General features: G+C 32.7%; 1 protein-coding gene across 4 annotated transcripts in view; it reads left to right on the top strand.

Moving 5' to 3' along the window:
* LOC149774807 (uncharacterized) overlaps positions 1–13,662 on the top strand; it is a 208,457-nt gene that overhangs the window by 82,676 nt on the left and 112,119 nt on the right. For all 4 annotated transcript variants that reach the window (XM_089944718.1, XM_089944719.1, XM_089944720.1 and 1 more), the window contains exons 3-4: positions 7,807–8,595; positions 10,868–11,134. In XM_089944718.1, coding sequence (XP_089800844.1) covers positions 7,807–8,595; positions 10,868–11,134 — 1,056 coding nt within the window. The remainder of the gene's footprint in view (positions 1–7,806; positions 8,596–10,867; positions 11,135–13,662) is intronic.

Raw genomic sequence — 13,662 nt, 5'->3', positions numbered from 1 at the left:
CATTATGACAGGAATGGAAAATGAAACTGACTCAAAACTGACGGAACACGACAATGGAACGGAAATGGGTACAGAAAATACCACAGACCAAACGAGTATAGACAGGACAGAAGACAATACAACTGAGGAAGTTACTCCAACATATAGTAATAAATGGGTGGGGGAGAGATCCAGCTCCCCCTCAAACAAAAACAAACTAATTATTGAATAAACTAACATACATACTATACTTTTATAACTATATTTTAAATAATAATCACTGTATAACCGAAATGCGGCAACCCGGAAGGAAAATGAAAAATGGATGGAAAAAACTTCCATGTTTCATCTATAAATGTAAATGGGATTAATAAGGATAAACTAATTAAATTATATAATGAAACCAATAATGACATTCTGTTTATACAAGAAACACATAATGGGTTCACTAAAGAATTAATGGCACTATGTGAAGATAAACTGAATGGTGTACCGATTTTAAATGATTTTAAGGGGGAAGATGTATAAGGAGGGGTAGCAACATTTATTAAAAATAAAAGGGGATTAAACTGGAAAAGGGAAAACGAAGGAGAATTTTTTCAAGGGAAGGATGATCCATTTTATAATAGAAGATGTCCACTTTTTAAATGTATACATGCCCGCGAATAAATATCGTAAACAACAGTTTTTATAAAATTTATCTAAATACATGGAAAAATTTACCATGGAAAATTTAATTTTAGGGGGAGATTTTAACTGGGTGGGGGAGAATATAGATAGAGTAGGGGAATTAACCACAAACGATGTAAGGTTTAAACCAGAGCTGGAAATTTTCTTAAACAAACACAAAATGGTAGACGTATAAAGGAAATTAAATTTACTTAGGAGGGAATACACGTATGAATAGAAAAATAAACAAAGGGAGTAGATTAGATAAATTGTATTGTACCAGTTACGAGAAAAGATATATAAAGAAGCAGGCATTACGGATTTTAAAGTTTCAGATCACAAGTTAGTATATTTAGAAACAGAATTGAAAAATAAACATAAATGGGGTAAAGGGAACTCGAAACTGAACAACAAAATTTTGGAGGAGAAAGATTTTATCGAAGAAATTAAATTAGAAATAAAAAAATGTATAGAGAAGGGGAACATAGATATTTTAAATGAATGGGATAAACTAAAAACTTTATTTAAAAAGAAAGCTATTACATATTCAAAAATTAGGAAGGAAAAACAAAAAATGGAAAAAGACGCGATTAAAAGACAGCTAGAAAAAATTAATACAAATGAGAGAGAAAAAATACTCAAAGAGAAATTAAATCAGATATTAGATGAAGAAATGAAAGGGAGAGAAATAAGGGCCGGAAAATTTACCACAATATACAAAAAAACAAAAACAAACAGAGGGCCTATATAAAAAAGAGGAGTTAAGCGGGGCGGGAGAAAAATATATTGAAACTTAAAAAATTAATGATGGAAAGTGGATATCCGACAGGAAGGAAATTTTAAAACACATTGAAGAATTTTATAGTAAGTTGTATACATCACAACAAATTAATACCAACACAATAGAAGAGTACCTACAAGGAATAGCTTGTGAGATGATATTATCAGAACACAAGAACTCGTGTGATGATTTCAACTCAAGAGAAGAAATCTTAAATAGCATAAATAATTTGACCAAAGGAAAATCCCCAGGTAGAGATGGACTCACGGCGGATTTTTATATGGAATTCCGTGGCGAGTTGTTATGGTTATACAATAATATTCACTTGAGAAATAATACTATGACAGGGAAGGGATTATAACACAAATATTCGAAGGGAAGGGCGATAGGGAAGATCTATAAAAAAAATGGAGGCCCATCTCCCTTCTAAATACGGATTATAAATTATTAAGTAAAATTTTAGCAGAAAGAATTAAAAAGGGAATGGATAAAATCATTAACATAAATCAAACATGTGGGGCCAAGGGGAGGGACATTCAGGTTAACATTTTAAGCATCAAAACAATTATAGATTATATACAGGAATGTGGGCTAGAAGGTGCTATGGTACTTTTTGACCAGGAAAAAGCATTTGACAGAGCAAAACACAACTATATGCAAAAGGTTTTAGAAAAATTTGGATTTGGAAATAATTTTCAAAAGTGGACTAAAATCCTGTACAACAAAATAACCTCAAGAGTACAGGTAAATGCAGCGAACACGGGACAATTGAATATAACCAAGAAATAATGGGGAAAAAAATCATTTAAAACACTATAATTTAACAGTAAAATTATAATTTAATAAAGAGATATTACAGTTCTAATTGAACATTAAAATTGGAAAGTAAATTAATAGATGAACGATGAATGTGACAGAGCATTCATTTCAGACGTTTGTTAAAGTTTCTAATGATGGAACCTATGCCACAGTCGTATAACCATCTTATTCCAAATTCAGCTCACTAAAATATTTCTATATACATGAACAAGCCTGATGTACTACCAGAGACATTCAGACAGACTCGGACGCTCCATTACAGAGAATCCCGCTGCTTGATGGAAGAAAACGATCGCCTCAACTCTAAATTGACATATCGCGCCAGGAGGCAAATTTGCCCACGGATCATTTCACGAAGATGGGAACGAGGCAAATTCCTCAGCGATATGTACCGAAAGCCAGTCTTGAGAAAATACTATACAACTGAACTCATTTAACATATTCAGATCTAGCACAGGTATATAAGACCTACAAACATAAACAAATTGACTCAACCAAAATAGGAATCTAATGAATATGTAATACTCCCAAAAGTATACATAATCATTAGAAGTACAAGATTACTACGGTACATCAATTAAAACTTAATACAACTCAACTCCCTGTTTGACAAACAGGGAAGAGAGAATTACCCTGAATTAAGATACATGCACTAAAATGTACCAAAAAATTGAACTTTAAGAAAAACCATCACCCTTTAAAAAATCTAATAAAAAACAGTATGCTATGACATACTATAAACCTCTCTACACAACACACAAACATACAAACATATATACACACTTATTATTTTTATATACTTACTTAAGAGAAAGACTGGAACCATTTGACATAGATAAGCCAATACAAAAAAAAAATATATACGTAAAAAAAAAACATATATATATATATATATATATATATATATATATATATATATATATATATATATATATATATTATAATAATAATAATAATAATGATAATAATAATAATATACTAATAAATGGGGCTAAATGACTCTGGCAAAGTCAACTAAATAAAAAACATGAAAGGAAAACAATGGGGAGGAAATTGGCCCATGACATTAACATTTCACTGGGGCAATAGCACGACCCTAAATCGGAAGTCCAAACTTATGGAACTCGGACCTCTAAAAGTCCAATGGAGGTCGGAAAGTACATAAGCTTTTGGCTTCATGGGATTTAAAAAAAACTTACAAATATGATGATAAAAAAGAAATTAACCCTGCAAAATTCATAATCATCATTATTGTTTTTATACAATGAACATATACAGATGTATTAAGGGAGGACAGGGTCAACCCACATTGTCTGGGCACGACAAAATCGGCAGACACACACACACACACACACACACACTATCTTCTTTAAATAAATAATACCTATATTTCATTCGTATGTCCAATCGGTCTAGGCATATTTTTTGCACGATATTTTTGGGGTCATTTTATTGTTGTTATCGTCATCTTCGTCGCCTTCCTTTGCATCGTGTCATATTACTTTTACTAATTTGCTATCTACTTCCCATACAAAAGAGTAGCTTACGCAACAGTTTTATTTTTAGGCGTACGAAATGTTCCTACGGATATCCTTGTGAAACGCTCTTGCGTAAACTTAAGCTGCGTCTTGAAACGAGACACATTTTTATAAAATAACGAGAGCCCAATATTTTCTTAGGTTTATGCGTACGACATCCGTACGTGATTACGGGTGTTTCACTAACGAGCATTACGCACCTTTTTCTTTACTAAGTTTCACTTTTACGTTACTTTGCGGCAAGTAAAAGGTACCCGTAAGTGGCAAGTTTTTTCGTAAGTATGTTTGTGGAGAGCGAGAGTCATAGAGAGAGGGTAAGCATAAGATGGCGACTTGACATTCCAGTATTTACCCTATAGGGGTCATTTTCTTACAAAACTATTTTAAAACATTTTTATAATTTTTTTTTATAAACAATGAAGATAATGAATCATCAATTTTTAATGAAATTCTGTTAAAAATAACGGTAAAAAAATTTCAGCTGTATATACGGCTATACGGCATGTCAGAACTGTGTCAGGAAATGCTGATATTCAGAATGATATTCCATCCACTGTTATATAAAAGATATTGATGTTAGTACAGAGATAAATCAAGATGCGGAAAAATTATGATCTTTCATTTTCTTCCTCTGGATCCAGTTTCCCATATATTTACGATGATGTCACATAACTGTACTAAATGTAAGAACTGATCCCACTGACACATGTTTACGTCCATAGACATTTGTCAGTCACTGCTAAGTTTCAAATATCGCATTATGATAACTGTGCTCAGTAAATTCTTGGCAAAATATTCTCGATTCTCAAGAGAAATTGTCTTTTACAAGACATTAGTGCATTTTTCGTTATAGCACGTTAACGTCTATTAAAAAGGTAAACTCTTCTTACAAATGGGTGTTTCATAAAAATATTAGTTTCTTTTTTATTTTCACGTAGAAAGTAATAACTCTCTTGAAGACAGGTAATTTTTCTTTTTTCTTGAATACAGGGTTCTTTTTGGAAATCGTTTTTTTCCTCGTCAAAAATCACTTATGTAATGAAATGATCGATTTTCGTATCGTCAATTACTTACTACGCAGTGCCAATACAAAATGGTGCATGCATTTCTAGAACTCTGCGCTTCACTTCCTTAATAACATAGCTGTAGTTCGGAACTTGTGAAAAAATTCGCACAGAAGTGAAGACGATAAAATAATAAAATGATACGTGTAAATTACTTTCTACTTTGTTTATTAGAGGTTGTTGCGCCAAGAAGGTACACCTTCTACAGGAAAAGGTGATGCCTAAATACTTAAATTTGTTTAAATAAAACAAATCCCATGCAGAATTACTTTATAGTCCTTTTCAAGGTTGACAAGGGTATGCATATACCAAGTTTAAGGACGATGATAACGATTTTGTGGCAACGGTGGAATTGTTGTTAATTAAAAAGAATAGAATAACCCTATGATTCCACATGGTAGGATGGCTTTTACGGATTTGCGTCTGTTTCAAGAATGTTGACCTTGAAGAGTAAAACGTGTATTTATCAATATATCATAACTAGTGAATAAATCCAATTGTAATTGTGTATAGGGTAAAACAGGTCGGTCAGTACAAATATTAATCTGTCAGTGGAGACGTCAATCTTGTAAATTTGTATAAAAATTGATGAATGAAACTTCACAGCACGTTAGCAGAATTGTAACATATTTAGATCTGGATCTAACGTACCAAATAATTCTGCCTGGCAAAAGTGTTTAGAAACTTAACAAGAGAATCAGCTTAACTTAGCCCTATAGCCAAATAACATTTTATTTTAAATGGCTTCCTAACAATAGTTCTCTGCTCCTGTTGATAATTAATTTCATATTGCTGCTGTTGATGAAGATAAATGTTGATATTTGTTTAAATCTTCCATAAAAATAATTGTATGACCTTGGCACTTGATTCCAGTGTGTAGGATAGTAATTACCGAAATAAATGTTGAGAAAAGTAAACAAAAGCTGCACCAGTTAGTCCCTAGCATGGTCTCGGTTTTATATATATACTTCAAAAGTGACTTTTTATTTTATACGTGAAATAGCCTAAACTGCCATTATCTGCAAACATTAAAACATAGCGTTGTATATAATTTGTTTTCCATTCTTTTTTTTTTTTTGACATTTACATTTTCCCTGAGAGCGCTTTTGTAGGCGGAGTTCGTGTGATAGAAAACGCGCTTCTTCAAATCTGTAACTCTTGCAGAATATATTGATACCGTATATCTTGTGACGCATGTCGCGCGCTGCCTTGTAACAACATCAGCCTTGTACTCTAGCACTGCAAGAAAAGAATCCCTTTCTTTTCCTCTAAAGTTTTTGCAAAAAACATCTTCACATTTTGCATTAAATCGTTCTAAAGTAAAGACTGCAGCAAACGGAACCTAAACCGGTGTAATGAAATTACCAGAACATATGGATTTATCCATGTGGTAAGTTTCCGCCAGCGTTCTTGGCAGTGATAGTATCATAACGCAAAGAAGAAAGCCCACTGTGGGGAATATTCAGCAGACGACAAAAAGAAGAAGGAATGTATGGAGAAGTTTGCTAACAGGGATTTTCATTGAAATGCTGAGGGTAGTTCATACGTATATGGATGCGTCGAAATATTGTACATGGAAGGACAATATCACATGAATGATTTATTATTATTATTATTATTATTATTATTATTATAGTTAGTTTATATCCACCCTTCCATTTGTATGGCCAGCGTTATATAATGTATATAATATGGCTAAGTAAGTTTTCTAAGAAAGAAATATCATTTATCAGGATTAAATTCATATTTTCGAAAGAAAACATTTACGAGTTCAATGATATTAGGTATTTTGTTATTTACTTATTACAATAATCTGTTGAAATGAAATGATAGTCAATAGTATTGAAATGATAGTCAATAATATGTTTAGTTTTAATGAAGTTAGAGACGTTAATGGACGTTATACATCTACGCACGTATGTATCACGATCACGTTGTTGAAAATTTGAGGGACAATAGCAGTTTCCACACAGGACCTGTTAACTCACTATTGTTGGTGTCTTCAGTTTAGTGAAAAACTGAACAGAGCTACAACAGTGTGCTTACGGGTTCTTTGTGATGTCTGCTGTAAACCCTTCTTTAATAATAATATCATGTAGATGATGATGACGACGATACTAATACGACGATTGTAATTGTCAGAAAGTTAAAGTTATCATAATATACTAAATTCATATGTATTAATCATTTGTATATCATGCAAATTTATTAATAAGGGTATAAATGTCGGTAATTGTTGTGAGCATATATATTAAGGTGTATATCAATTTCCACAGCCAACCGTCACCCCTGCTACAACGTTAATGTGGTCATAAATATAACGAAATTCATTGTAATGATAAGACGAAGTATGTAAGATATTTAGGACTAGGGGCAACAGTAGTTACCACACAGGAACTAGTAACTAGCACACTATTTCTTATCGTTAAATGTGTACAGTATTATTTTCATGAACACAGTACAAATGTCAAACTAAAGATAAAGTTGATATCTTTACTAAAATACTGTATAAACAAGAATAATGTGCTAACTGGTAAAAACAGAATACATGCCTACATGGCCTCTTTGACTTTTACGTAATAATAATTAAGACGATGATAACGATAACACCTCTACGACGATTGTAACTATCAGATGTTTCAAGCTGACTTAAAGTCAGATATATAATTAAATGAATGATAAAGCGTTATTTTAGTTTCTGTTTTCGTGTCTGAAGAACTGATAATAGTTGCATATGTCTATGTAAATATGTATCCGCTGTGTAAGCGTATTTTTCGTGTCTGTAAACATCATAATAATCGTAGATGTCGATGAAAACTATTGTTTATTGTCAGAAATTAAATTGATCGTATCGATAAGACGACTTATATAAGTTATTTATTATTTTAATATACATATACATATTGGTATTTTTGTGTAGATGTGTATTAATGTTCATATCACTTTATTTCCACAGACAACGAGTTCCCCTTGTACCCCGGTATCGTGGTTTGCAGTAACGTGATATTCGTCATAGACTGGAATGAGTGGAAAGTCCGGCTTCACGGACTCCAGGATGGAAAGTTACTGTACGAGTCAGACACACTGGAGTCAAGGCCACTTGGTATCAGTCTTATCAATGACACGGAAATGGCTGTGATTCTGGTGAACGGTCTGATACAAATTATATCCATAGACTCTACACTCAACACAGGTGTTATAACATGGAGTAGAGATATACGTGTACAGGGAGGAATGGATTGGTATCAAGGAATCGTGTCATTCAAGGATGATCTTGTTGTATGTGGTAGGAAACAAAACACGGTGTGTTGGTGTATTGTGTCGAGTAATGATGGACATCTTGTTGGCAACATCCATAAGATTTGTAAGGTGAACACCATGTTGTCGAGTTTCATAACGATAAAAGACAACATGATTTACATTTTGTGTGATGTTGATGTTGTTGGTGATAATGGTGTCTATGCCTTTGATGCCCTGAATCCTAGTAAATGTAAATATACATACAAACATAAAGATTTGAAGACACCCAAAGGCATCGTAATAGACCAACATGGAAGTCTGTTTGTGTGTAACTGGAATGACCCTTATTCCTGTATTCACCATCTTACATCTGAATGTCAACTTGTGTCCATCATCACACAGGGAATACCACGTGGTCCATTTGCCATATTCTGGGACAGTGGACATCTCTATATAACATGCAGTAGGAGTAATCACATCACTAGATACAGGACACAGTACCCAGGTAATCCATATTTCTTTTTTATTCACATAATTTATTTCATTGACATTAATTATTATTTTATTGAGAGAACTTACTTGATTTTATTGACATTATTTATTATTTTATTGACATAATTTATTTGATTTCATTGACATTTATTATTACTTGACATCACAAATAAAATGACACACTTTATTAACTGACAATTCTAAAAATTTAAATTCACATTTAGAAAACAAATGTCAAGATGTCAGTTTCGTCATGTATTGTCGCCTTTATTAATGTTAAGTTTAAATAAAAATAAATTTGTTGTTATTGAATTTAATATTAATATTGCTTTATCTAAGTATCTTAATTTCCTTACTGTTAAGTGATGTACATTCTATTTTTAAACACAAAACTTACAGAGAAAAATTATAAATAGTTATGGACGACGAACGCAGGGCTGAGAAGCCATTGCAAGCAATACACAAAATATTTCGTACCAGGTGTCGCTTTTCATCGTAGCGCATGCTATTCAATCCGATTCAGACCGGACCACGCGTATTGGTTGGCCTCTAGAAATATTTACTGGATATGTAGCACGCATTTATTGTCACAGTTCTATAATGATTTTACAAGAAATATTTATATTTAGCAATCGAAATAAATGGAACATTCGATATTTAAAGGTACGCGTGTTATAGTGTAAGTAAAGGACACCTATAACTTAACAAGGGGTAAAATACAAATGTAAAAAGACAGACAAAATAATTTTAGCGGTGGCGAGATTTTGTTCTGACCTGGACTATATATTTCAACTAATGGACATTGTAATACTGGAGTTAATTCAAAATATGCTGTAGTGGCCTATCCCATGATGCATCAATTTTACTTTGATAGTAATTCTATTTTTATGCATATACTAATAATAATAATCCTTATTTGGATCTGAAATTTAAAAAAGAGGAAATTTCTGCATATACACAACGTGTCAATTAAGTAATGATTTGTTTGCTTTTAAAGAAAAGCAAATCAGAAAATATAGGTATTTATTATGATAAACGATGACAGAGATGAGTGTACACTACAGTTACTGAGAACAAGATCTGAAACAGAAATTCAATGGTGTAGCTCAGTTTAGGTCAATATGACATAGTACAGAACAGACCACAAAGATAAGGTGTCAAAAATGTTGATGCAAATAAGATTATCACATTTTTAGAAAAAAATATTACTGAATGCATCATGCTATTATTTTCCTTTGTCCCTCTAAAATGTGTCTCCATGGTTACCATTTACTTATTGTTTTAAAGTTAGTGTACAATAATATGTATCCTGCATACATCACATTGGTTTTCTTTTCAACAAATATACAGTACCATAGCTGTATCAAATATTTTAGGGTGGATATAAAATATATATCATTGAATGAGATAATATTCATGAAAATTGTTATCAATAAATTCTTCCAATGCAATTAAATTTCAGTCATTTCAGAGAGTCGTGATACTTGGTTAAGCACTGGACTAAGAAATCCAAGGATAATGGGTTCAATACCCACATAGATCATACTGGGCTAGCTGTTTCAGTGTGTACCCAGGATTCATTTTTATATCCATTATTATTATGTAGCCAATAATGCATTTAAAAGAGTTGTTGCCCCCCCCCCCCCATAAAACACTGCCTTTCAGCTATATTTGTTGATAGGCTATTCTCAGAATTGATTTTTTTAAAGTATTCCAAAAACAGGTTGTGTATCAGGAGGATGTTTCACTGTAGTCATTAGTTGGCCATTGTGTTGTTATATTAATAGCATGTTTCACTGTGGTCATTAGTTGGCTATTGTGGGTGTTATCAGGAACATTTTTTCTATTTTGGCCATTTTGCTGGTATGTCAAGAGGGTGTTTAACTGTGGTCATTAGTTGGCTATTTATGGTGGATTATCAGGATTTTTTTTTTGCTGTGGTCGTTAGTTGGCCATTGTGGTGGTATATCAGGAGTATGCTTCACTGTGGTCATTAGTTGGACATTGTGGTATTATGTCAGGAGTGTGGTTCACTGTGGTCATTAGTCCACCACTGTTGCAACCTTTGTGTTGTATTATTTAGTAATCCATAACAAGGCCCCTCCCCCTCTTTTTGGAAGAGAAAGGTTAATTTTTTCACATAGGAAGACTTTAGAGAAGAAATATAGATAGGGCTTTAAAATATAATATTCAATTTTCATGCATTTGATTTAATTAGTAGGGTGTACAATATATCGTTAAAAATTAGAATGAATCCTGCATTTACTGTCATCATTCAATTTCAGATCCAATCATTCCATCAGAGGTCCTAAATATGGATACAAGATCCATTGAGATGTACAAAAAGGCTCTTAGAGATGGAACAGAGAAGGTTTACAACATCAGGGTGATGGTGGTTGGTCCGTATGATGTTGGTAAAACAACATTGACAAAGCGCCTATTGGGGAAAGATGTGAATATACGTGACAGACAGAGCACAGAGGGGATAGATATTCAGACAGAATGCTGCAAAGTTTCCTTGACAACTGGAGAGTGGATAACACAGGAGAAAAGTATGTTATGAATCAAAATCTGTGTGTGTCTATTTCCCTCCTCCTTGTAGATTTTTGGTTGCAACGTTGTGGTAATGACCCTTATTTGTTGTCTTTGGTGAAAGAAAGTTGAAAGATTGCTACAGTTGATTTTAGACTGAACTAAAAATATCTAGATTTACTTAATAATAAAGTTTGTTCATTGCCAAAGTAGTACACAGGAATAGTTTCACTGGCAAACAGAATTGTCTCACTGATTTCAATTACATTTTTGAAATTTGTTTTTGGAGGGATTTTAAATGGCATGAAAAATTATTCTTCTGATTTAAATGAAAAATGACCTATTATAGCCATTACATTGGTTGAAAACAATTCATTACCTAGAGGTACAAGAAAGAAAGAATGATCCCACTCGAACAAAAATTCCACCCCATTCTCAAGTAAATCGTTGGCCTCTAAGCAACAAAATTTAGCAGAACTTGCACAATCTAAATTTATACAGCATGCACAATAGTGAGACACAACAAATGAAGGTTTGAGAATTTTTACTTTAAATTATGATGAATTTGTTAAACCAAACAGTTTCAACTTCTCATCCATTAAATTAGATTTTAATTAAATGCATTTATATTTGTACTCTCTCTAATTTCTTTTGGGATTACTGTTACAAATTAGTCACCATGAATATTGAAAATGTTTTAGAGAGTTCTTTGATTTTGGAATGTAAAGGTAGAAGAAGTAAGTGTTAAATTGGGAGTGTTGCCTTCTTTTTAGCATGAGGCCATGTTTTTTTGACAATATGTGCATATGATGAGACTTTCTCAAAAATGTTTGTATGCAGGGCTAGACAGCAACAAACTCCAAGTTGTATTTGACAATGGTAACGTTAATATGACCTTTCATGATACAATTATTGGTGTATTCATAGATTACAGCCTAACTTGGTCTATTCATATTAAACATCTTTGAAAAAAAAGGTTCATTTGTATCTTTGGTTACTTGGAAAAATCAAAACATACAATTCAGTGTAGGGTCATATTTTATAAATATGATATTAGGAATATCTGGACTATTTTACTGTAGTTTGGGGCAATACCTCTAATTCAAACTTAACAAAACTTTCGAGACTCCAAAAGAGGGCACACCTTTTAATTCCAGATCAACTTATAAACAATATCAAGGATGCAATGAATACTAAATTTTACCAATGCATGAAAGAATATTTCTTTGAAAGGCCAATGTTATATATAAAGTATCCAGAAAAATCATTCCTGTCTACTTAAGGAAAGAGATGTAGATGTTATCCAAATTTATAAGTTTTGTGAGAAGTAAAAATTACATTATACCAAGGCCAAATAAGAAATTGTTTCAAAAGAGTTTTCAATATACTGGTCCACTGGTATTGAACAACTTTCCCAGTGACATAAGAAAAAATTAGTAAAAAACAAAATAGGTAGTGAGATTATGCAAATACGTCACAGCACTGTCAGTGTTAAGGTTGTGCAAATTATGTAATACATATAATTATCACAAGGCCTTGTAACATTTACATTGCCTAATTCCTGTAGGAAAGATAACATATATAAAATGTGTTGGATGGACTAAGACCAATATAGTATTTTGGTGATGAACTCTTCGAATGGAAATATTAGTAAGCATTTCAGTATATACTTTTATAAAGATTGCCACCAGGATGTTTGCTTGCCAATATAATTCACTTGCCCATGTACTGAAATCTTTTAGGTTTCTTAAAATATATAAATGCATCTTGTATGTTGAATATTACTGAGCATGGGAAGTCCATCGGTGCCAAGTGGTCCAAAGCCTTCATATTTATTGCTCTCTGCCATCTCAGACAGTGTGGGGATGTGAGATAGCTTGCCAATAGCTTGCACTGGCTCAGTTGTTCTTCACAGGGTTTTCCCTGCTTCTTTCTCCACCAGTTATTCTGGCCACCATGTATAGCCAATCACATACTAAAATGTGGTTTTAAGCCCACAACATCATTGAACATGGTGAATCCTGGATTTTGTTTACAACAGATTCATTAGTGGACCAATTTTGCACCAGAAATAATAAAAATGTTAATATTTTGCAATTTACATCTTTTTTGCTTTTTGCTTCCTGTATGCACCCTTTGGCTTTTAATCATCCTCTGCTGCATGCTAACCTGCTTTGTAACATAGCTGCATGGTGAGTGGTATCTGTACTTAACCATATAAGCCATTAGCCAGGAAACCTTAATACAGAAGGACCTAGGGGTTTGGGTTAGAGGAAGACAGATGAAGTTACATTAAGATACTTATAAGGAACCTCATTCAAATAGGAACTGTATTAGAAAGATAAAATGATAATGTTTTGTATTTCAACCAAACCATTATGTTAATACAAAAAAATTCTGAACTATCTCCAGACATTTTAACAGGATGACATCTAAATCATGGTTAATCAAAATTACTGATGCAACAGTTGGACAGTATTTTCTTTTCTTGTTAGCTAGATGTAATTGTGTTAGAACTACATAACTGTTGAACAACCAGATCAAACAC

This window comes from Sinohyriopsis cumingii, unplaced genomic scaffold, assembly GCF_028554795.1.
Source record: "Sinohyriopsis cumingii isolate HCF-2022 unplaced genomic scaffold, ASM2855479v2 utg000131l, whole genome shotgun sequence".
Classification (NCBI taxonomy): Eukaryota; Metazoa; Mollusca; class Bivalvia; order Unionida; family Unionidae; genus Sinohyriopsis; species Sinohyriopsis cumingii.
This window is presented reverse-complemented; position numbering and strand designations above follow the sequence as displayed.